The 25,419-nt window shown below is 43.4% G+C and overlaps 1 protein-coding gene across 1 annotated transcript in view; it reads right to left on the reverse strand.

The window, feature by feature from the left end:
- LAPTM4B (lysosomal protein transmembrane 4 beta) overlaps window positions 1-19,401 on the reverse strand; it is a 62,147-nt gene extending 42,746 nt beyond the window's left edge. Inside the window, exons 1-2 of the mRNA XM_082306794.1 lie at window positions 19,276-19,401; window positions 2,634-2,745 (exon numbers count right to left, since the gene is read on the reverse strand). Coding sequence (XP_082162920.1) covers window positions 2,634-2,745; window positions 19,276-19,371 — 208 coding nt within the window. The 5' untranslated portion in view covers window positions 19,372-19,401. The remainder of the gene's footprint in view (window positions 1-2,633; window positions 2,746-19,275) is intronic.
- Between the last annotated feature and the right edge of the window lie 6,018 nt (window positions 19,402-25,419).

Here is a 25,419-nt window from a genome sequence, read left to right on the forward strand (position 1 = left end):
TCAGCTGAATATCCAGCACAGGAGGAAGCCCAGCGTTTTCCCCGGCTCCCAGATGTACGTCTCAGAGAGCCAGCCAAACCACATGCGTTGGTGTCTTCCAGTACAGCCATCTGCTGCATGGCAAGTCTTGGCAGATTATTTTCCCCCTTGTTTCCTTTTTTTAGAATAGAAAGGAAAAGCTATAGCCTACAGCTTTTTCTAAGTGCTCAGGTAAATCCTTCCTCTGCTTAATCAAACAGGCATTTTGGAGCCTCTGGTAATGCCCTGGGAACCACGCTAAATCCTGAAATTAAGGCTAAGCAGCCATTCGCAGAAGAACTGGTACTGCACTGGCATTTTCAAGCAGTTTGTCCTAGACTGGTTCTGGCTCTGCATGTGGAAGGAACTTTTTTCCCACTGCTGGAACAGAAAATTGAAAATTCTCCATAAACCAGGCCTAAGCACAGCCAGAAATAAATATGAATACAAATATTGGGGGAATCCTGGTTTCTTGGAAGTCATGGGAAATAATTGGTCATTAACTTCATGTTAGCCTTGATCCCACTACTATGACTCAGCTGATAAATTTATTTCCAGTTGGTATTTTCAAATGTTTTATGAAGAAGCCTGTTTGAGGATGGAGGGAAAGGGAATGACAATTTGACATGCAAAATCTGCATTCTTTTTTGGCTTCCTATTGATAGGGGCATCAAAAGTAGTAATGAGAATAATGGCTACTAGTATTTCCATTATTATTATTTGTCAATACCAGTATATATAGACAATAACTTTGGGACCTTCATTAGCATAAAAATGGATGTATCCTCCTGTATTTTGTTCTCATGGTTTCACACCTAAGAATTTCAACACATGTAGCTAACCTGGGAAACATTTCTTCAAAATAAAAATAGGACAAGAGAAGAGCATGTGGAAGTTTGTCTGATGTTTTATCTCATAAGAAAACATTTCCTCCGATTTGAACAAATATAGTCATACTTAAAGAAAAAAAAAGAAAAAAAAAATCTCCTGCCAGCTATTTCCAGTAACTATAAAAGCCAGTAGCTTGATTCAGCTGCCTTTACTCAGTAAGGCATTAAAACAGAGGGAGTCAAAGAATAAAGGGAGACATTAATTCAAATGTTCATTTGTAATTTAACTGCCTGTGAAATGTTCCCTTTACCGAATGGAAATGAGGTCGCTTGGCCCACAAGCCATCCTTTTACAGTCTTGCAGGGTTCACTTCAGAAGCCTTGGTAAAAAAATACAGAAAATAATACAATTTTCAAGTGTAGATGGAAATCCCCAATGTACTTGATCTGACAGCTATTGCATTACAAAACAGAATTACTATTTTAAAGCCTTGGGCACTGGCAGGCCTCTGATGTCGGCTATATAAAACCACACTGACAGACAGTCATTACCAAGGTTAATCTCCGAGAATTAGGACAAGGCAGTCAGTTTTAATATGTCAGAATCAGCTAGGAGCCCATCTGTATGTACTATGGTCCTTACTTTCTTAAATCCAGTTATATAAAAAGATTTTTAGTCAGAAGTTGTAGGTGGTTTTTCAATGAAGACACAATAAAGTAGCAATTGTCCCTTATCATTAATTAAATGTAGGCCCTCAAGGCATATCTGCACTGAAGAACTTGTGGAAATAAGCATCACTTAACTGATACCGAGCAGCTCTGACACACCATGGGTGCAATTATTTTTCTCACATGTAAAGCTACTCCTTTTCCTACTGATATTTTTATTGACTTCAGTAGGAATGAGGAAAGGACTTTGAGCCTTTTGCTACAGATGGGTACGATTCTGAGCAGCAAGACACCAGTGTAACCAGTAGGAGACCTTGTTTCAGATTACTGTGAGAAATGTTGAACGTAACAATCTTGTGAGCAGAAATTAAAATAACCAGCCATTTTTATCAAAATCACATTGAGGGAAAACTTCTCTAGATACAAATTAAATGGTTAAAGCAAATCAACAAATCAAACATCACCAAATAATTTGAAACAGTCATGGAAGAAAGAAGCATTTGCAAAAGACAGGAGGTTTTTGGAGGAGACATAAATGGCCTGGCTAATCCTTCCCTGAAACTGTATTGAAGATTTTCTACGATGCCCTTTGGTGAGAGAAGGAAGCAGCCCTGTGTTATCACTAATACACCTATGACTATACAGTTAATATTTATACTTGCGTCTGTTACAATTGGTTTGTGCAAGTCATGCCATGTGCACATGGCAGGTGTGTAAATATGTACAACATGAATGAACACATTCAGCCAGTTACCTAAATAGCAGTATGGGTTCTTATGCACGTGCAAGCACTACCAGACATGGTGCTGGGAGGTGCAGAGGCTCCGTATCTCTCTGTGTCTTGCAAAATCCCCCTGGGGCTTTCAGCATCATGCTCAGGGATAACATCTACATGTCAAGCCAGGACACAGAAGAGCAGATGGATTACTAATAGGTAACAGATAAGGTTACTACTAGGTAACCGATTTGAACAGTGCCATGAATACACCTTTCACAATAAAAATGCATCTGTGAGATACCAAGGTGAAGCAATAATTAAAGGACAATAAAATGATAGGACAGTTTTACATAAATGTTGGAGCAATGAGTGCTAGTATTTAGGCAGTTTGTACTTACTGGCATCATCCATAAATTCAAATTCACCCCCTAATTCAGCACTGGTTAGGTGGTACTGGTCAGGATCGGTCAGAGCGCTCAGCAGAATCAGCAATACCACCAAATTGATAATCTATAGAGAGGAAAAAGGGAGAAGGGTCAGACTGTGAAAGTAATCTGTGGAAAAGCTCTGGGTAGGATATACCTGCCGCACTCCATTCTAACTATGGAGTTTTCCAACTGTAAAACTGTAGTATTTAACTAACACTGCAATTAATTTCTCTGGGTTCTTGTAAACAGGACCTGTTTCTTCCCCAAGTGGTGGCAGAAAAATGAAACAAAACATGGATTAACCCTTTTTGTTCTGACTCTCTCCCACACCATCAGACAAGATACCGCTGCTCTTTCAGATTATAAAACATGTTAGCACATCGATTTCAGTTTGTTCTGTTGCAAAAACCAAAATCAATGTAAAACAGTCATTCTGAGATTATTACAAATGAGTGCTGTAGTCAAGGATTATTAGTGTGGCAGAGCTGGAATTGGGGACAAGCCCTGTGAAATCGCTTAGATGATCAAAGAGGAGCTGATTTGCTGGAAGAGGCTGAATTTTAAAAAAGGCCGTGAGTGACGAGCTGATTCACATGACCTGTTAAATCAGGAGGCCTTGGGGGGACAGGAGTAGGTGACAACATGAGCCGTGTCTGATGGGCACGCTCCTGTGTCATGTGGCACAGAGAGACATTCACATACACTGAGGCCTTGGCTATGAAATGCAATAAGTGAATTAAACACAAGAATATGGTATCAAGTGATTTAGCAGAAGCGGATTGTCAAGTATCAGCTATGAGAGGAACACAGAGGTAGCCAAGAGCTATATTTTAAACCAAATCTGAACAAAATGCTCATATCGCTTTGAAGTGAAGAGGGCTAATTGCAGAAAAGAAGATTGCTCAGCACAAAATAACGCAGCCTGGCTAAAAGATTATTCTACAGAACTAGGAAGATAACTGATGAACAGGAAAATGGAGAGAAGAAAGCTGATAATAGAGTATGCTGGGAAAGATGGATTTTTATTGCTTTGGTTCTCACTTCGAAGTCATCCTAATCTGATCCCATGTTACTAACAGCAACAAAAAGGTGTAGGAACACAGGCTATAATAAGACATGAACAGGCTAGAGAATTTCTTGGGTAAGATAAACACTTTTTGATAGGCAAATTCCATCAAGTCTAGCTGATACCAGATCTGTTAGCAATGACCTTTGAAAAATTGTTGAGAATAGATTGAGTTCACAAGACGGAGAAAGAGCAAGCACAGTTTATGCCTTTACAAAGAAGAAAGGCCATGTAAAGAATTTCTGGCTAGATTGTGAGATTTAAGAATAAAATAAACTCAAGAACAGATAATCAAGCATTCTCCCCATTAGCACTTCAAATTTGTATGGTCATAACCAACAATCACCATGGGCTTGCCAAGGACAAACCGTTATTAATTCATCTTATTTTCCTTCTCTGACAGGCTAAGAGGCCTCGTGGACAGGGTAAAAGCAGTAGGTATCACCTCTTTGCATCTTAGCAATCCTTTTGACAGATTCTCATAAATGAGCTAGGAAAACCTGGTTTGGTTGAAAGTACAGGAAGTGCACAACTAGCTGGATAGTTGTAATGAAATAATAGTTGTCAAAGATTCACAGCCGGTGCAGAAGATATATTGATTAGGGTTCTCCAGTATTGTTGCAATACTTGGTATTTCAAGTCACTTGTGACTTGTATCTTCTTTTTTTAATTTGCAGACAGTGCCAAGCTGTAAGCACTTCAGGAGATAAGCTCAAAAAGATTTTGACCAACTATGGCAGAATTCGGACAATAGAACACAATTCAGTACCAACAAGCACAGAGCATCACACTTGTGACAAACTGCAGAAGAACAAGAGGAGAAATAACTGAGTAGGTAACAGTTCCTCAGTGAATAAACCGAACGTGACTCAGTGCCATCCGTGAGCTCATCTTTGCGGCTGCATGGTGGTGGGCAGTACTGCAGAACCCTGGGTATTATACGCACAAGTCATCCACCCACTCGCCCTCCAAAGGGCCTCTGCAGGAAGGGCCCAGTTCAAAGTCCTTCTAAAATATACCAAGAAAAACCCTGGGGAAGATCCTGCAACAGAACAGAGGGTGATCAGATGTCTAGAAAGTGTGATTGACAGGGAAAAAAATGGATTGTTTAGTGAGGAGAAGGTGGAGGGAGATGCTCTCAGTCTTTTATATGCAGAAAGGTGAGGAAAAGAAGGAGGCAACAGACTTTCCTCAAGATCCACTGCAAGATGAGTAAAGGAACAGATTTAAACTACAGCAAAAGGAAATTTAGGTTAGGCAGCTTGCTGAACAATAAGAACAATCAGACAGCAGAAGAGATTGTCTGGAGCGGGTTAGAGATCTTCATCACTGCATTTTTTCATAGAACATTTAAATAGCTTTGTGTTGGGAATGCTGTAGCCATAGATGGGCTTGGCTTGGCTTTGAAGATAGATCAGATGAGTGTCAAGATTCAAAGTTATATTCTACAAATCCTACTCATTTTTAACATTATGTATAACTTTATATTGCAATCCAGTTCTTGCTTTATACTCCTTTGTGGAAAGCTAGAGGACATATGCCAGTAATAAATGTGTTACTTAAGAAGAGTACTTAAAATAACCCAGCAATCGGAAACTATAAATGTGTATAGTGTTGCTATTTTAAAGGCATAAAAGTTTAATCGTTTGTACAGATACAGTCAGGAAGATTCATAAAATACTGACCTAGGCACTCTACATTCTCCATATGGATATGTCCAGATTCGGATTACATGTTTGTCAGCATTGCCTTTAAGTCTCTGTATAAGACACAGATTGTGTTTGCCTGATCTGAAGTCTGCTGCGATCAGTAGGAATCTCTCTAATGTTCTTTAGTGCATCGCTTTTCTGTTCTATCGGGTTGTTCTCTTGAGGTCACCATAATGCTCTCTGAGCACCTTCCAGCTGTGCTGTCGGCAGTGCAAGTGAAATACACCATGTGTTTATTTGCTCACCCTCTTTCTCCAAGAAGAAATGTGTGCACAGTTGGATGTATTGTATTTGTTAGAGTTTTTCTTTTGTTTTGAAAATGATGTGACTATTGAATTTTGAAAAATGCTTTAATGCATACATTTAATGTGCCTAAAAACTTACTGATGTAGCATCTTGCAAGGACACATAATCAAGGACAAGAGCATAAAGTGATTCCCTGTTGCTGTATGCAGTTGGTATGAGAGTTGAAATCTCTGTTCTAGGAAAAGCAAAGGAGATTTTTCTGCTCTCTCAATAGGGCCAAGATTTCCTTCAAGATACTTTTACATTCCTTCAGCAACAAATAATGTAATGACTAATTAACAATGCTTAGAAAGCATTTTCATTATGCAAAGTTTCAGTAAGCAACCAAGCCCTATACCTTCCTAATGAGACATGTCATCCTCCTTTTATGGATGGAGAAAGAGAAACATATTCATGAACATGCAGCTGGGTGGTGTTCAGTGGTAAGAATAAAATGCCAGATTTTGCACTATCAAGTCAGAGCTGTGACCATTGGGTCCTGCTGCTGGTTACAGTCATAGTGCTACCCAGAGATATAGGAGAGGAGCCCCGGGGGCACTAACAGGCCTTACTGGCCCTGCCCAGCCCCACCTTGGGCCTCCACACACCCCTGCCCATGGCCCAGGACTCCATTTCAGCTCAGCCTGGGGTCATCAGTCCCCGCCCCAGTGGCACCACGGGAGTGCCGGTCTCCAGCCATGCTTCCTGGGTAGATGCCTTGAATGCATGTTGTAGCTTGTCTCCAGTTGTGTCCCTGGTCTTGTCCCCTTTTGCTCCTGGTTGGGCTCCCTCAATGGCCCCTGGCCCTGATTCACCACCTGCCATGCTGGGGGCTGTAGATGGACCCCATTACCAGCTCCCAGTTCCGCACCTGGGCTCAGCACCTCAAGGATGGTGCCCAGAGTGCCCTAACAAGAGACTGGACAAAGATTCCACAGAAAGTCCTAGAATTGCCCAACTGTCCTCTTATCCTGATACAGAAATAAAATACTAATTAAAAAAAATCCCCGAATCTTACTTCTCTGGCAACCACGTGGAATACATCTACCTTCTTGTCAGTGTAGAGGAGGAGAATAACTCTGCTTTGTAGAGACCCCAGAAGATGTAATGAAAAGAGGAAAAGAGGACATGCTATGGAGGAGATAGCTAGTCCAAATACTGGAACATCACTTGGATTTCCTGCTCTGGGCTTACAAAACACAGTTTCAGATTTGAGTAGAAGGTATTTTGAACAGCAACAACTGTGTGAGAGAAGGTGCATGCAGGCATAAGGGAGAAGGGCAGCATGTGCTGAGAGTAGGACCGGCACCGCCAGCCACTGCTACTGCTTCCATCTGTACTGTGATAAAGAACCGGCAGCTTATGTACAACGTGAGGCAGCACTGCTAGAGGCAACGTGCAGTGTTTAGGATGCAAGCAAGCAACCTCATGTCTTCCGCAGGCAGCATCCAGCGTTTAGAAACTATATAATGCACTAAAATTAGGGCATTAAATTTCAGACCTCTGCCACCAATGAGTGAGTTGTCTTCTTTTCCACATCGTTTGTTCCAGAGATCAGCAGCGAACTGTGGTGACCCATGGAGATAAAATACAGGGGAGGGAAAGTGTCAGGAACCACTGTATCAACAGGTGATGAGAAAATGAATACCACTATAATTTCAGACCCTTCACAGAAGTGCAGCTGCATCATATCTATCCCAGCTTACCTAAAATAAAATTAGTTCCAGTAGCTCCTAAGAGCATGCCATTAACACAGATCTTTTTGCTGATCCCTAACTCAAGCAGACAGAGAAATCCTCAAGCCAGTGACTTACATAGATGTCCGTAAGTACTAAAAGAATTGTCAGGACTTATAATGGCTTAATTTGTCTCTGCCTTCCTCCAGCTTACAGTCAAGAGTTGAAATAAAATTGCTCTGATAAGGGAGTTTAGAAGAGGAAATATTAAGCTTACTTTAACTCAGTACACTGCATTAAAAGTACACTGACGTTTCTGTTGAAGTCCACAGGGTCCCCTCTGCAAATATTCTACCACAGTTCTCCCAAGACTTCCTAATGTAGTGAAGAGAGTCCCTTATATTGATAGGAAAAAGTAAGAAAACCCCCTAGCTTTATTTATATTGAGAGTTCAATTTATAGCTGAATCCATGCATGTAACGGTCTGGATGCTGTCTGTGTGGTGAAAGATGTCCATGCACTGTTAATTCTGGGTCTGTTTTCAGCCTCACTGAACTCAAGAGAGATCCACATAAGCACACTGCTTAAATCTCTGTGTTGGTGGAGCACTAACTCGCTGCCTGTGCTCCCTGTCGGGGGCCCTTTACAGTTTCAGAGAGCTGGTTTAATGACAGTGAACAGTCCAGTAATATTTAGGTATAAAACCCCAATACTTTTAGATAAGGGGAGAAAAATAGAAAACTGCAAAGATAAAGTTTGATTTTATGGTATAAAAAACAATGAAAAAATAGATTTAATGAAAACACAGTAATTCTGGGTTAACCCCCCAACTTTCTGTAATCTGTATTAGTGAATCATAGTACTGGAGTTGATACAGGCAGCTAGTTACCAAAAAAATCGCTGTAGTTTACTCTGTAGTCCCATACCTAACACAGTATGAGCTACCAGATGAAAAAGGAGATGATGTTTCTGAACAAAAATGGTTGTGACTGAGCAGCAAATAACAGCAGATTTCTCTGAGGACTTTGAACGGTGAGCCATCTTGGGGTGTTGCTGACCAAGGCTCCTAAACCTTGGCCAAGTTTTGAACTGGCGAACACAATTCTAGCATATTTAAAAAAAAAAAAAAAAAACAAAAAAACCCACAAAACTGGCAGTGTTTATTTTGTTGCCCTCTACAGAGATACTATTGAAGCAAATCACCAATGACATTAATTTTGCTAGTAAGAAAGCCTAAATGTTTTTAATAAAACTGAAGAAAGTCTCAAGCAAAACCCCACACCCTCCATCCTCCTTCAAAAAACTCAAGGTAAGTTTATGACTCTAAGTGTTCATTCTCTATAGAAACAAACCTCCAATCTTAAACTATTTTACTCCTTAAAACTAAACTGACATCAGAAGTCTGTAAATATTCTAGAATACTTGGATATTTGAAGTCAGTATTACTGTTAGAAAAAGTAAGAATTTATGGAAAATGTATAATTAAGCTAACTCAACATCCTTAATTCTCCCCATCTACCGTTGCCTTCCCACCTGGCACGTTCTTTGCATTTTTTTTTCTTTTTTCTTTTAGCATAGAAGACATTAATAAAAGCAAGAACACTTCTGTTCATCAAAAGGACAAAAGAACCCTACAAAAGGGAAAAAAAGTCAAGTTGTTTAACTCAGTAGTTCAGGGTAGATTTGCACTATCTGGGGTGCCTTTCCCAAACGTCTTTTGTTAGCATTGATGATGACTTAAAGTTTATGATCTATTGCACCTTATTGGCAGATTTTCCTCTCTCTTCTCTCTCTCTCCCTGTTAGGCAAAGTATATTTTTTTCCTGAATTCTGATTAAAGAGGAAACAAGGAGGCAGTTTTAGCAATTAAAGTTTTACAGCTGTCTGACTGCTGTGGAGAGCAGGAAAACAACATGAGAAGGAATGAGATGTCCCCCCCGTGTGCCCAAGTTTTTTTTACAGATCTCATGGCAATGATTCAGTCATCTTCCCCCTCAGGGTGCATCGGACCCAGGAGCTACATCAGAGCACACCTCAGTCAGTGGCTTGAACTCCTAGGAAAGGAGGAGCAGGAGAATCCTGGCTGTCAGAGTAGATACCGGTCTCTCGTTTTTCTGCTGTATAAGCCTTCTGCCTCATTCTAATGAAAACGTTTCAACTCTCCAGTGCTGGGGGACAAGCTGCAGATGTGTTAGTGATACACAAAATAACGAATGGTCCAAGGAAGGAAACCTAGACACGCTTAGTTATCTTTTCACCCAATGAAACATAACAGTCGGAAGGGAAACAGAAAGATGGATGCACAGAGTTGGGTTAAAGGAAATCCTTCACCCCTTTCACCAGTGAAAGTCATTATCAGACATTATTACTGAAGCCAAAAGGTCGGAGGAATACAGAAAAGGATGAGCTGTTTATTCAAGAAATGCAAGTGCTTAGTTGCATTACAAAACATCTTAAAAACAAAATATAAGCCTTTGTGCTTCAGGTTATTGCCCACCTTAAAATAATAGTAGAATAAAAGAAAATGTCTTCCCTGCACAAGTCATTCTTTCTTACTTCCCTGTGTGGTTTCTCAAAGCATATGTTTCTAGCTGCTACCTGAAATACTGCACTGGAATAGGAAGAGCATTAGTTACATCAGAAGTAGCAATTAAGTTTTTATGATGTTCTTTAATCTGGAGAAGACAGGGTAGAGTCTGCGATTCTTGTTGCTTATTTTTCCAAATTACTCATGAGAAGTCAAAGAATGATCCAGGCAGGCTCAGACCGGCGTATTACAGAGAGCATATAATAGAAAGCTGCATAAAATATTTTAATCAGACTTTATATATAAACCCAACTTTGATTATTATAATGACACTAAGCATTGAACTTTAAAGGCTATGCTGATTAAATTGATATAGGAAGTCCAGCATAATTTATCAGCACTCTTCTATACAAATGACTCAACTACTGCCTACTGCCAGCCTTTTAACAGTCCTAAAACCCAAACCACAAGAGGTCTGTTACTAATGAAATATGGTAATGACTAAATTTATAAAAGAAAAATTAGACGGATAAACTGTGCAGTATGCATACTGGAGGTTTCTGCTTCCCTAGAGATAGAGTTTAATTTGTTATATACTTAATCTTACTCCTGTCATGGTTTAAGGAAATAGGATATTTATATGCAAATTTGTTGGTGGATTCTTTGTTACTTTTACATTGTATTTAAAGAAAGTTGAACCTGTTTCTGAGCAAGGTTCTGAAAATGATTGCCAAGGTCTTCTGCCTGTCCTTGGGGAAATATAATCTTATACCCATGTTCAAGTTATAATGTTGCCAGACTGACTCACAATTTCTACTAAAGCACATCTCGGTTCAGGATGCTGTGGAGAGCTAGCAAAGAATTGCTATGCATTAAAACCTTATTAGAAAAAGAGTTGTTCAACTGGTCAGTTGGGATTTGTCCTTGACTTCCAGAAATTTATTTCTGAGTCTTGCAGGTGACTGTGAAAGGGCAGACCTGTGAAAGTGTCACTGTTGATGTGAGTTGTGGCAGCTCCCATGGGTCTGAACATTAGTGTGGACCTATGAGAGAGGATGGGCCAGTCAATGCAGCTGTAACTGGGCAGTTGAGCACCTGGGCTGGATTGCCCAAGGCAGCTGGCCATGGCCAGCAGCTAGCATGTCTTACCCACACCAGTCCACGACACTGTCTGGGCTCAGACTCACCTCTAGCCTCTTTGGACATGTGTTACTGCACTGGTGAGAGGAGCGTGCCTCAACTTTTGACAGCGAGCCACATATGCCCACTTAATTAAAAAAAAAAAACCCACCAAACCACACCAAACCTTTGATCAATTATTCTTATGTAGTCACCACAGGCAATATCCACAGAAACCATGCAAGGGATCAGAGCTGTCAGTAGTAAACTGCATCCTTGCATCACTCTGCAACCCAAGGCAGTGATTTAGTTATGCAAGGAAGAAGCGGGCACACCACAAAGGATGATACAGTACAGATAATTACTGAAACAGTAAACAACATAATCACATGTATCTGATCTGTCTGGGCACAGCTGTTTCACAGCTGGAAAATGCACCTCTGCAAGGTGAAAATCTCCCACAAACCTGTGTTTCTGCCAAAAGCATTTGCCCTGTCTGTTTTAAGTAGCTTAATATATCTCCTGACAGAACAAGACCTTGCTCAGCACAAGCCAGGAATGAAATGAAAAACAGCCACAGCACTTTAAAAAGCTCTTCTAAGGCAGAGGACTAGGATGACGGTAGTCAGAGCTGACTGCAGACATCTGAAAGAGAGCAGACCCACAGGAGGTCCAGGAACAGTGCGCTAGGCTCAAGTCCAGATTATTTCTTCGGTGATGCCTTGCTGGCAGATTCAATACTTCAGATCGATCAGGAGCACTCTCGTGCACCTTCAGCAACAAGCGTGGTTTTTCTCTTCCTATTCTGCTGTTTGGAGATTTGGGGCTTGAAACCTCCAGTCCAGCTGCAGAACACCACAGAAACTCCCGTGCATGTTTTCAAGCCTCAGGCACTTTAAACTTCCAGAGTTTTAGTCAAAGCATGAGCCTCACAGTAAAACCAGAGAAAAAGAAAGCAATCAAGGAAGTTAATTCCTGGCTATTTTGCAACATCCATTCCATATGTCCAGGAATATGTAAAACTAATTGGATTTTCACTGACGTCAGTCTAATCAACGATCAGTTTACGAAGCTTAATGTGTTCTCCCCTGGCTCACTAGGAGATACATATTAACCTTCAACAGAACTTCTAAACACATTTTACTTGATTAATGTAATACCTCCTCTCCTTTCTATAAATACATTCATGATTTTTGTATAAAAACCAAATGTAATTATAGCATACTGGACTCTTAATGGGTTTCTTTCCTTTAACAAGCATTTATGTAAACTTTGCTTCTCTTACAACCAACCATCTGTTTTCTCACTGGAGGGAGACAACTGTTCTTTGTAATCCCAGTGAATTTATTATCCAATTGAAGGCCTTACTAGGAAAAAAAAAGGTATTTTACAAAAGTTTACATTTTCTGAATTGATAACTGTGTTGAACAGAAGAGACAACTGTGTCATTATCCTGGACAACTGATGCAGATTATCAGCTATAGTTGCAATGATTCATACACTCGGTGAAAAATCCTACTGTGGTATTTGGGGATATAAGAAAACTTGCATATGTAAGGAGATTAGAGCTTAAAGAAGTTTTCACAAATCCTTGTGTTTTGTTACAGACTAAGAAACAGTTCAGTAAATGCATAGATTGTCCAAAAGATGCTTACAAGAAATTTTAGACCTCCAATGCCTTAAAAAGTTTTTAAAACAAGAACATTAATAAGCACACTAATGTGTGACAGAGTCTGGGGAGGACTGACAAAATGCTGTTTCTACTCCTCTCTGCAACACAGCAAACACACAAAGCCGGCTATTTTCACTCAGAACAGAAAGCACAGGTAACACCTATGAATCCATCCTTTTTTCAGATAATCTTTCTGGCCTGTTCATGGATTGATTCTGTCACCCAGAGGTGAGTGATTAGGGTCTTTGCAAGCTGTCTTATTGATTGTGTGATTTGAATTCCTCCCATATGGTACTTTATTTTGTAATTTAACTGAAGAGGCCCTGAAACATGAATTGGAATGAGGAGGGAAGGAGGTGGGATAAGGTCCTGCACTGCAGAAACCAACCTGGGTTTGCGCATGGTAGGAAGGAGTTATTTAAGCAGTTCTCCAGAAGCTATTCTTGAAGCAATTAATTGTTATGTCATTTAATACTGTCTCTCTAGATAAGTTACAATCAGAATGTAGTTATTGAGAAGGTCCTTCAGACAAGATATATTTTGTTCATGCTGATTATGAGTGGTGGTCTTTATTCTTTACTCTATCGTGTCTAAAATGCATACATATTTTCAGTTTCTTAAGAAAGTACCATGCAGGCCCTGAGCAGGTATTTGTGTGCAGGATCAGTCATTTATTTCCCGCTGGTCTTGAAGAAGATAATGAAATGGATGCAATCCGCTCCAAGAGCAAATACCCTGAACCTCCTCTGATTCCAGTCTCAGCTGGATATTCAACATGTACATCAATCATACAGGGAAGCCTTTGAAAGTAGGATTCATATTTTTCTTTATTCATAATGAATTCCAAGTTCCCTCTCCACTCTCCTCAGAAGCAAGCATGTGCACAAAGCAGCAAGTCTCCAGTGAGTTACCTGGGAATGCTACTGTTTTTCTTCAAGATGTCAGGGATTTTTTTAGTGAAAGGAAGTACAGACAATAGAAAAGCTAATGATAATTTTATAGACATGGCACTTGGGACATAAATATTTAGTCACTGCAGCCATTTCCACTACAAGAATTGGGAATCTTAAGTAATTTCAGATTATATCCTGACCCCTTCACCTGCCAGTGGAGAAATCTCACCTGCTGCTGATGCAACATCTCCTAGCAAGGGCCGGGAATTAGCCATGTCATTGGCACCACCCAGCTCTTCCCCCTGAATATACTGCCCAGGTCTGGGCCATGGAGGGGCAATCTCCTTGTGAACCCACAGCAAGGCCCATTCCGCAAGACGTCTTTCCCCGGTGCCACCAGTATTGGATTGCTAGTGGAGGTGGTAAAGGCAGCATTGCTTCCAGGATAACCTGACCCAACACCCAAGCTATATCACACTGGCATGACACGGGAAGCAACATCCCTGGCTGATCTGAAGGAATAGAGCCTGCAGTGAGCTGGCTGATGTACTATGACCATTCGTATGTAGATAAAGTTGGAGATCCTTTATTCTTTGCCAATTCCATTCCATATAAAAACCAAGAAAGCTAATTTTCTAAGTGAAACACAAGGCCTTATACTTGTATTCATGCAAATTCCCACAACCTGGCACTGGGATAACAAAGTTTCCTATTCCCTGTATCATCAGGCTTTCTAATGGTGCAATTTCCTCCTTCTCACAACTTCAGTTCTTTTTTCAGCTTTCAAAATCTCCCAGTTCTCACAGGTTTGAAAATAATTAGCTTCATCTTTTCTTAGAATTTCTTTATTTTCCCTGAAAGGGCCTTCCTGCCCTGTTCAAGGGACTCCCACTTACAACTCCTTGCCTCTGTGAGTAGTCTCAGATGGTGTAAAGGTTGCAGGAGTGGGGACAGAGCAGCTTGGAAGGACCCCAGTGTAGGCATATTTTGTTTACATGAGCAGTCATGCTGATCTCTACTCCCTGCCAAGTAAGCCAAGATTTCAGTAATCTTCTAACTGGTATTTAGTTAGAAAGACATTGCCATATATACTGTTTTGCATGGGGCTTGAAAAAGACAAGGAAATAAGTGTGGCTCAGTTGCAAAATATATACCTTGATTCTCTTTTTGACATCAGGTCAAGTGCACTCTACTGATCTCAGCAGGGTGTTCAACCTGTAAATCAATGAGGCCCTAGCAACCAGTGCTTTTCTTTTGCTTTACAGTATAAAAAGGCCACTACCAGTAGATTTTTTCATCCATCAGGATTCAGTCCTTTCATTAAAAACCGACTGGGATGCAGACAGAAATTATGCACGTTTTCAACTGCATATTCAGAAAAATCCAGAAGTGAAATGTCACGACTACCAATTCATGCCGAGCTTTCCACAAATAGCAGCTCAAACGCTGAAGCCACCCTGGCTAAAAAATTTGGCTTGCTCCATTTATGTTCTGGCCGCACGTCCTTCAGAGGGAACCGCACAGCCTGGTAACTCGACAGGTTCTCAGCCGCCCATGAGTTTTTACTTTTAGCCCCGCTCTGCCGGGGCCCGGGGAGCCGCGGTCAGCTCCGGCGGGGCTGGACAGCTCCCGCGGCGGGGCGGCGGCGCCCGGGGTCCCGGGGGTCCCGGGGGTCCCTGGGGAGGAGCAGCCCCTGCCCAGGGCACTGCTGCAGCGAGGCGGGTAGCAGGCGGCACTGGGCACATGTCGCTCAAAAATGAAAGCTCCTTGTTTTAACGCTCTTTTTGTCTGAACTGATGCCTTAAAGTTTCGTCTTCCCCCCTCCCAAGTCAATGGGAAATAATTCCCGTTGTCCCAGATGGTGCCGGTGGAGCCTCGCAGTGTGAATAAACCCCACTGCCCTGTGTCAGGAGAGTGGGAAATCCTTCCGTGACACTGTCAGCACATCTAATGTCATTCCTTCTTTGTGTTTCAGATAAAGAAAGTGGAGTCCATTTACTCAGGAAGAAGACATGCTGCGTTTATGAATGCTGTGACCGCCAGGGATGTTATTCTGACTCACTGGTACCGACTGGGTCACTTGGAACGAACACAAGTGCCAGCTTTCCCCTGGACACCACCAGCACCCGGGGGAGATCAGAACTGAAGTTGGCTCATTTCAGCGGTGTCGCTGCCTTGAACAGCGTGCTGATACAACTCTTTAGAACAAAACTAAGCTGCTGAAAGTGACTTTCTCTTTTTCCTTAATTTTTTTTCCAAAATATGACACTTATAAGACTTTCATGCCCAAAATGTTTCTGCGTTATTACTTGTGACCTCTGACTTCATGTTTGATACAATGCGGAGAAATGTAAAGTCCATGCCAGTAGGATAAAAACCAAAAATTAATAACCAGCTGAACCAAACTGGTCCTCAGGTTTTGACATAAATATTACCCCCCAGCCAGCCATATTACTGCCATCTTAATCTTCAGCATAATGTTTGTATTCAACATTGCAGCACCCCCTCTGAAGCTTGTCTCCCCAAGGCAGCACACCCATTCCTGAAGTGCAGGCTATTCTGCAACCCGATGAGATATTCTTTTCAGGAAATTTCCTCTGGCTGCTCCACCCTTTACAAGTCACTTTTTACAGTGAAGTACCTCAGTGCTCTGTGATAGTACATATATTTTATTATGTACACTATATTGCAATATCATGCAATGCTGTATTATATTATATTATTCTGGATGCAGTACCTATGGCTCTACCAGGAAGAAACTACTGAAACACAAGACCTATAGAAGCATTAGCATTCTGAGATCCTTTATATTCTAAAACAGAGCAAAGTTAAATATTTATTTCCCAGCTATTGATACTTTATGAGACCATTCTAATTCTGGGCGTGTGTCGGAAATGCACACAGCGTTCCTGCCCCTTACCTGTGTGGGAAAGTGCTCTCATCGCGCAGCCCTGATGACTGCACCTGCACTCAGCTCCCCACTCTCGCCACTATTTGTAGGATCCCGAACATCCAATTAAAACATTAAAACTAAAGAGCTAAAACATCATCCCAGAGAAATGCACTATTTTTTCCACATTTACTCAGACATGAAATTCTGCCTCCTGAGATTATACTAACTCAAAACTGGTTCAACATGTCAAAATGTTATTTTGAAAGCCTGCCAAAACTTTTAGCTACTATTTTTTCCTCCTTCAGAAGTTTCTACTACTGAATCTTTGTATTCATAGTCATAGAATTAATAAAACTTACACTTCACAGGTAGCAAGATATGAAAAAGCAACAAGAAAACTATTCATTCTCTAGGGGGATGTTTTTTCCTCAAGTAATTTCCTGTGAAGCACAATGGCAAACAGTATACAGAATACATGTTGGTGGGGCAAAAAATCAAAGGGGTTTTTATTTGAACTTTATTTGAGGTAATGATCACAGTTCACCTGTGGTTTGGAGTAATGCAACCACCCAAAATGCATGCAGAGAAAAAATTTGCCACCAGGTAAAACCCTCAATAGCACATGGTATCAAGTCACAATCGTTCTTCTGAGATAAAACAATATTTTTGTCTATGACTCCGTTAATCAGACCTTTCAACCAGGGTAGCTATTTACTCAAGGAGCTATCCCTTCCTTCCTTACTGCTTCCTAACTTTGTAAGCTAGCAAAAAGGTTTAGCTTTTGTTATCAACATGCATCTAAATTTCTATTCTTAATAGTTAACCTTGAAAATCTAAATATTTGCAGTAGAGGAGAAAGTGCAGAAGGAAATGTGGCCCCTGACATGTTGTGAGTTACTGTCAGTTTGAAGTCATTTAGAAATCTGCCCTGAAAAATCTATGAAAGCAAAAGAAGCAAAATAGGAAGAGGTGTAAATCAAGAAATACCTGCTAGTTAGAAAAGAAAATTTTAAAACAGATTTTGCAGAAAAGTACTACGTGAAATTGGGGCACTGGTATTTAAATGCTAGCAATTCAATAGGTAACAAAGTCTAAAAAGCTGTCAGGCTTTTCTTTGTATCTAAGGACAGTGATGCACTTAATTCCTTCTTCCTCAAATATCTTTAGGTCCACTGAACAGCTAAAATATCTGTATCCCTGTCTTTGTGGAGCCAATGTGAAAAGGCTTCATTCAGCTGAAGGCAGAAAGCAATAACAAGCATCCTGGAAGAAATGTTCAAAAGCTTTCAGGTCATATTGAAACTTACTGAAACTTCATTGCAGCCGGGAAAAGAGGGGCATCTTTTTCAATACTGTCAGTATTCGAGATACCACAGGCTGTGGATATTGCATTTAACTACATTTTATTAAACCAGGAGCAAGAAATAGTTAAACCAATGCACCATTGTCTCAGTGGTGAAATATGTATTTTATAGGATATAGAGCATTTTATATGATTTCTAGGACATAAATGTCATCATAGCCTTTTTATTACGCTGATTGAATTTATTTAATGAGCTGTCCTACAATGGAGGCCAGCCCTGCATTTTTCACTTGCTTCTGAAGGGAATTTCAGTAGTTAGCAAATAAGCCCGGGTCTAATCTGCTTCCGTCTGCAATCATTTGAAAAATGACGCTTGGCAAACAGCTCTGCGTGGCCTTGGCATCAGGCAGAGACTGATTTCTCGCACCAAGAGACAGGGAAGACTGAGCAGGCTGAGAAGTGCATCTACATAACCCAAAGCGACGAACCAGCTCTTTTTATTCTTGTGACACATTTGCAAACCCTGCGACTATGGCAGGGCCAGCTCTGGGAAAGCCGCTTTTCCTGCATTGCTACGCAAGGGATTGAGAAAAGATTGTCAAAGACGGGAGAGGAACTGAGGGCTTAATGTGCCTCCTTCTCACCGAGTCTTTCCCCTGGCTGAATAACTGGGTGTCGAACAACCTCTGGGACTGATGATAACCCATTAAAGCTCTGCCTCGAGAGTCAACTCCTCACTCACGTCCTATAACCCTGCTGATGGAGGAAAGAAGTCTTTCTAGTATCTGATAGCAGCTGCCTGAAAGGTTTCAGCTCTCTGCCAGGCAGACCAAGATACTACTGACAATTATCTGACAAGCAAGGAACAGAGAAGAGGTGACGAGAACACCTGACTTCTTCACGAAGCAGCAACCAGAGATGATAAAACAAGATTTTCTGCACAGTGTGGTCAGGGTCTGGGCAGCCTTGCTGGAGCTAACGCACCAGCAGGGCCTCAGCGCTGCAGTCAACAACAGAGAAACACCGCTACGAAGTTTGGGGGAGCCAGGAAACCCCCTCACACCAGGAATCTTCAATCGTCACATTTTCATCCCCAAAACAGCTTTTCGCTGGAGACCCTGGTGAGCCTGCCGGTGCTCTGTATCTCCTGCTCCCACTCCCCTGACCCTCAAACATGCATATGCTTCATTTCCCGATTTAGACAGAGTCTAAATACCAGCCTCTGCCTTGCCGGGGGATAACCCAGCGGGGAAGCGCTGGAGCTCACCGAGCATTATGCTGCTAATCATAACGTGACTCCTCGGAGGGTTATCTCCCCAAAACGCCTGGGCTGCGAGGGGCACCCCCAGCTGCCGCGGCGGGCATCCCCCTCCGCGGAGCAGCCGCTAAGGCTGCCCCTGCAGCCGCTGCCGAGCGGCCGGGGCGGGGGGACACCCCCGGGGGGACGGGGACGGCCGGGGGGCGCTTACCAGGTACCAGACGCCGAGGATGATGGTGCCGGTGCGGACATGGCAGCAGAGGCAGCAGCTGTTGGAGTAGAAGCGCGCCCAGGGCGAGCTCAGCATCTCCGCGGCTCCTCCGGGCTCCGCGCCGCTCCGCGCCTCTCGCCGCGCCGCTCCGCTCCGCGGAGGCGGGGCCGGGGCCGGGGCCGGGGCCGGGGCCGGGGCCGGGGCCGCCCCTCCCGGCGGGCGGGACCGGGAGCGCAGGGAGCCGGGCGGGGGGGGCCGGGTCCCCGCCGGGTCCCCGGGCGGCGGCTGCAGCCCCGCGGGCCGCGGTGCTGCCCTCAGACCCCTCCGTGCCCCGGGCCCGAACACCACCAGCCAGCTGACAAAACCCAGAGCAATCGCACCAAGGCACGGAAGGATTTTAAATTACAAAGTGGAGGGAATTCAGCGAGTTGACAGCGTGTCCCCGGCGTGTCAGGGATGGTGGAAAAGTGCCGTTCTCCTGGCGGTCCTACCCACCCCTTCCCAGGCAGGGCTGCACCCCAACTGGTGCGATGAGAGCGAAGCCGTGACCGTGCTTCCTTAGCAAAGCTTGTAGCTCGTCCAGCAATTCTTGACTGGCAAACCAGCAGGAATAAAACTCCATTTCACTATCAAGAAAGATAATATCGGAGGAGATAATGGAGCATTTTGGATTTGCCCCAAATTCTGAAGTCATGAGCATTTATTTTCTTTCACAGTGCCCTCCTAATCCACTCTCTTAAAGAGGCTGGAATTGCCTCGTGTAACTGATGATACACAAGTTAACATTAACGTCCTTGTCACTACCAGTAGTTAATGCCCTGATGGTGGCGAGGGAAGCTGCATTAGGAGCAAGGACCCAATGCTGCGTATTCAAGCACTGATGCATGTAGAAAAACTTCCTACCAAGCAGCTGACTTTTCCGTATTTTATTATTTAGGAGTTTTATCATTCTCTAGAGGAAATAGCGAAGAAAATTCTACCAGGAGGTCTGTATGCCTAGCCTGACCCTAAGAATAATTTATTTACCACCATCTATCTTGGCTTCCTACCAAATCTGACAGTTTATCATCAAAATATAACATTGAAAAGTACTCCAATGTTTCCCTATATGGTTGCTTTGGGGCTCTTCTTTATTTCACCCATACATCTGCACAGAACAGGAACTCCAAGATAAAAGCTAACTTGGCACGGAGGAGCATTTCTAACTATGCCTTCTCCCTACTTGTAAAGCCACTATAGTAAATTAAATTAAAAATACTTTAAGTAGGAACTTTACATAACCTCTGTTCTTAGTTTGTCCTTATAAAACTTTCAGGATTTTTATGGTGGTTTTTGTGCATAAAGAGAAAAGCCACTTGGCACTGGATTTATAATTTTGATGAGATTATATGCATAAGCCAAATATCGTATTTTCAAGATTCATATTCAAAATTGAGACTAAAATTCTGGTAAAATGAAACATCCATATTGACAAAACAAATATTCGAGAGACCAAAGGAAAATCCCAAACAATGTGGTCTGGACTATCTCACTGGTAACCTTGAGACACCTTGTCCTTCAGTACCAGAAAGTAAGCAAGTTGGAGACTAAACCCATGTAGGTACACCTTGTAAGTGTACGTGGAAGGTAAGAGCACCTGCTTCATGAAGGTTATCATCTGACCAAGGACCTCACCTTTTCAAAGCAAAGGGGATAACAAATAAAGGAGGATGTGATAAACAAGGACGTGCAGACGCAAACCTGGTGGGCAAGGGACAATGGAGACAATGCCAAAGACCAGAAGTCTCCGGTTACTGATTCATGGGCCATTGAAGAGCTTCAGGCCAGCTCTGGAGAAGGTCACCTGGCCTTTGTAACTGATAAGAAGGGGCAAACAAGAGGAACATGAAGATTTGGGATATTTATTTGAGGAGGACTCTGCAAAACTGAGGAAGGAATGATTAGGAGAAGGGGATCAGGAAGAAGCAGAGTGGGGATCGGACAGAAAGGAGTATAAAAGGGGTCGGTTGTGTGTAAAGTACACTTGTCTGACTGAGCCTTGTGCCCTCTCTTCTTATAAAACCTTTCTTAACTGTCTCTCTGCGTACTCTCACTCTCCACACAGCATGTGCGGAGGCTGCAAGGAGTAAGTAAGTGCCAGCTACCGGGGGGATCGGTGTGAGCGAGGTGAGCGAGGGGCTCAGTGCCGGCGGCTGGAGCGGGACCATGGGTCACAGCCTCTGTGCCTGGGGCTGGCTGCTGGCGGGGTGAGAGTCTGCATCTGCCCCAAACCAGGTGTGTGCATGTTATTTGCTTGCAAATATCAAGCTGGACCGGCTGGTCTGTACTTAGGTCTTCTGCGAGTCCTACACGTAGGAGGCACAGCTGGAGGCACCACCTTGTCTGTGGCCGTCTGCGTAGCTGTCCCCGTCGGTGTCCTGCAAACGGGAAAGCAGAAGCCGTGTCCATCAGCCTGGGATGGGCACAACAAGCTGGGCTCCAGCAGCCGGGCAGGAGGAACCCCAGGCCCTGGAGCTGCTGGAGGCAGTAGCTGCTTATAACATCCCCCAGCACAGCTCTCATCTCTGTAAGGAGAAATTAACTGCACGTCTTCTTTTGCTTATGGTTTCCCATCAATGGCTTTAATCTGGATATCCTCAGAAGAAAAACAAAGGAAGAATGAGGAGGTGAACACTAATTACTTCAGAGCAGTTTCCTGTATAATTATTAATTTCCATTCAAAAAGCCTGATGGGAAAGATCAGGAAACATCAGGCTTCGTATCACACTCCTGATTTATAACTAACCGTACTGGGTTTGCATGGCAAGGGTTTGGCAGTGGGGGGGGCTACAGGGGTGGCTTCTGTGAGAAGCTGCCAGAAGCTTCCCCTATGTTGAATGGAGCCCATGCCAGCCAGCTCCAAGATGGACCCGCCACTGGCCAAGGCCGAGCCCATCAGTGACGGTGGTAGCGCCTCTGGGATAACATAGTTAAGAAGGGGAAAAAGTTGCTGCTCGACAGAAATTGCAGCCGGAGAGAGGAGTGAGAATATGCGAGAGGAACAGCCCTGCAGACACCCAGGTCAGGGAAGAAGGAGGGGGAGGAGGTGCTCCAGGCGCCAGAGCAGAGATTCCCCTGCAGCCTGTGGTGAAGACCATGGTGAGGCAGGCTGTTCCCCTGCAGCCCGTGGAGGTCCACGGTGGGGTAGATATCCACCTGCAGCCCTTGGGGGACCCACACTGGAGCAGGTGGGTGCCCGAAGGAGGCTGTGACCCCGTGGGAAGCCCGCACTGGAGCAGGCTCCTGGCAGGGCCTGTGGATCCGTGGAGAGAGGAGCCCATGCTGGAGCAGTTCGTGCAGAACTGCAGCCCGTGGGAAGGAGTCATGTTGGAGCAGTTCATGGAGGACTGTCTCCTGTGGGAGGGACCCCACGCTGGAGCAGGGGAAGGGTGTGAGGAGTCCTCCCCCTGAGGAGGAAGGAGCGGCAGAGACAGCGTGTGATGAACTGACCACAGCCCCCATTCCCCGTCCCCCTGCGCCGCTGCGGGGGAGGAGGTAGAGAAAATCAGGAGTGAAGTTGAGCTGGGAAGAAGGGAGGGGTGGGGGGAAGGTGTTTTAAGGTTTTGGTTTTATTTCTCATTATCCTACTCTGATTTTGACTAGTAATAAATTAAATTAATTTTCCCCAAGTCGAGTCTGTTTTGCCCGTGACAGTAATTGGTGAGTGATCTCTCCCTGCCCTTATCTCAACCCATGAGCCTTTCATTACATTTTCTCTCCCCTGTCCAGCTGAGGAGGGGAGTGATAGAGTGGCTTTGGTGGGCACCTGGCGTCCAGCCAGGGTCAGCCCACCACACCAACTCTAGAAGTCCAGAGAAGCACAAATCACGGCAGAGTTTAGAGAAACGATGAAGTCCTATCTGCTCCTTTCTATTTTTATTTCTGTGGCATACTATGTACTTTACAGATGGAAGACTTAGTCCCTGCCTTGCAGCCATTATAGCTCTCATCAGCAACTGACTGCACAGGCACAAGCGCTGCTGTGGACTTGCATGGAGCCCCACCGGCTCTGGGGAGACCCACCCACCGATCCCAGCTCCCCCCCCTTGCTACCAGCTATGGAGGCAAAGACATATAGCCACAAATTGAATTAAAACAAAAGGATGCAAGGGGCAGTAAAAGTGGGGGTGGTCACAGCACAGATTACAGCGTGAGGTCACTGGGCTCCAATGCACACCAATCCATTTTTCTTGCAGGCAAATGGATTTTGAGAAAACACTTTGGCTGATGCAAGTCGAGCGTGCAGCTTTCTCTGCAAACCTCGTCCAGAGGAGAATTTGCTTTTCTGCCTCAGCTCTGAGCGAGCTCTTTGGAAGGAGGGTTGGCTGGTGGGACATCAGCACCTGGTGGGAGTTTCTGTTGGAGGGAGTTGCTGGCATCACGTTGGTCTCCTCCTTTCAGGCCTGACCACCAACACACACAGCCCCCCACTGCCGTGAGCCCCTCTGCTAGCGGCGACGCCGAACAGCCTTCAGCAGCCACCGCTCAGCAGAAGGAAACCCACTTACTGGTACTGTTACACAAACCTTTAACGGCCTTAGAAGTATGCTGTCAAGTGTGTATCAAGAGAGAAATTCAACAGAAATGAAGGGTTCGCAAATATACAATTTGGCATTTTCTTGTGCTTCCTAGTGCTCACTAAATTTCGTTATTGGTACTCCTCTTCCCAATCTTTTTACTATCCAAACAAGATTGCTTGAAGAGGACAAGTGGCTTGGAAGCTGCCTATCATTCCCACCTTCTGTCTGAACTTGCAGTCCGCAGAAATGGTGAGGAATAGTTCAATTGGCCTTGAATAATTCAATTACACTGTTGCCCAGCATTGCCTACAGCACATACACAAAAGAGCAGCTCAGGGAAACCACATCTTCTGCTTGTAGGATTAGCCACATGCTCCAGAGTGAGCAAAGAAGTTGTTCATTGTTTTGTGTTTGGCCAGGTTAAGACAAGATAAGAAAAGGGTTAAACATTGTCAAGAAACCAAGGTCCGGGTATTGTCTTTGGGCACAGGGTGGCGACAACATTGGGAAATTGACTGTGATTGTAGTAAAGAGTCATTTTAAGAGTCCAAGTTGTTGTTTGGCTTGCTTCAGAGCCTGTGTTTCAGGATGGCTGCAAATGATTCAAGTATTCAGGGCTACAGAAATATTTAATGCCACAAAGATTTAAAAACACCCATGCTTTGTAAAAAAAGTAACCCTCCAGTAAACGTCTTGACACTTATCTCTCTGCCACAAAGACTGGCCAACATGCAATAAAATAGGACTGCTGCCACAATTCAAAATGGGTTCAAGAGGTCATTCATTCTCCTGGTTTGTGTAAAAAAGACCAGAGTGAGAACAGCATTTTTCTCCAGCATGTTACAACTCAGAATACTTGGAAGCCTGTAAGAGAGCCATCGCAATGACACAGCTTGGTGTGCAACAGCTTGCATAGAGCTAGTCAAATTCTCATGTTTCAGTACCAAACAATGGACAACAAATTATTTTCTACTTTTTTTTTTTCTTTCTTTCTAAGTTCTCTTTTGACCTTTAAAAAATTGTTGAGAGAAATGCCTGGACCTTTTTAGCTCACTTCTGGGATATTTTGTCATGATTTGCCTTATTGAAGATAGTGATTCTAATCTCTTAGACAACTGATATACTTACACATTTTCTTTCATTGTGGTAAACTGCGTTTGCAACTCTATCTCCCTGGGGCCACAGCTTCATAATTCTGTTTTAAAGTTGCTAATTTTAAAAAAACATATCATTAAAATATTTTGATACGTTGCCCTCGTAAATCAGAAAAGCCAAGAGCTCAAATGTTCTCCAAGAAAAAGCTCGCCTTACTGCCTCCTTCCTTTTCCCCTTTTCTGACTTGAAAGCCTCTCAGTTTTGCTGTGAAGATATAGGGCTCACAAGAAGGCTGGTGAGCTCTGGAGTACACCGAGATCCAGCTCTTTGTTTTTTCTTCTGGCCTTCCCATTCATGCTAGCCTCACAGATCAATTTTAACATTTTGGATGAGAAGAAACCATCTGTGCTACATTCACTAGAAACCTCAAAAATAGGTTAGGCAATTATCTAAGTATTTGCCTGGCAGCAAATTTGCAATTTGGTAACAT

This window comes from Platalea leucorodia (genome assembly GCF_965183815.1).
Source record: "Platalea leucorodia genome assembly, chromosome: 1".
NCBI classification, from domain to species: Eukaryota; Metazoa; Chordata; class Aves; order Pelecaniformes; family Threskiornithidae; genus Platalea; species Platalea leucorodia.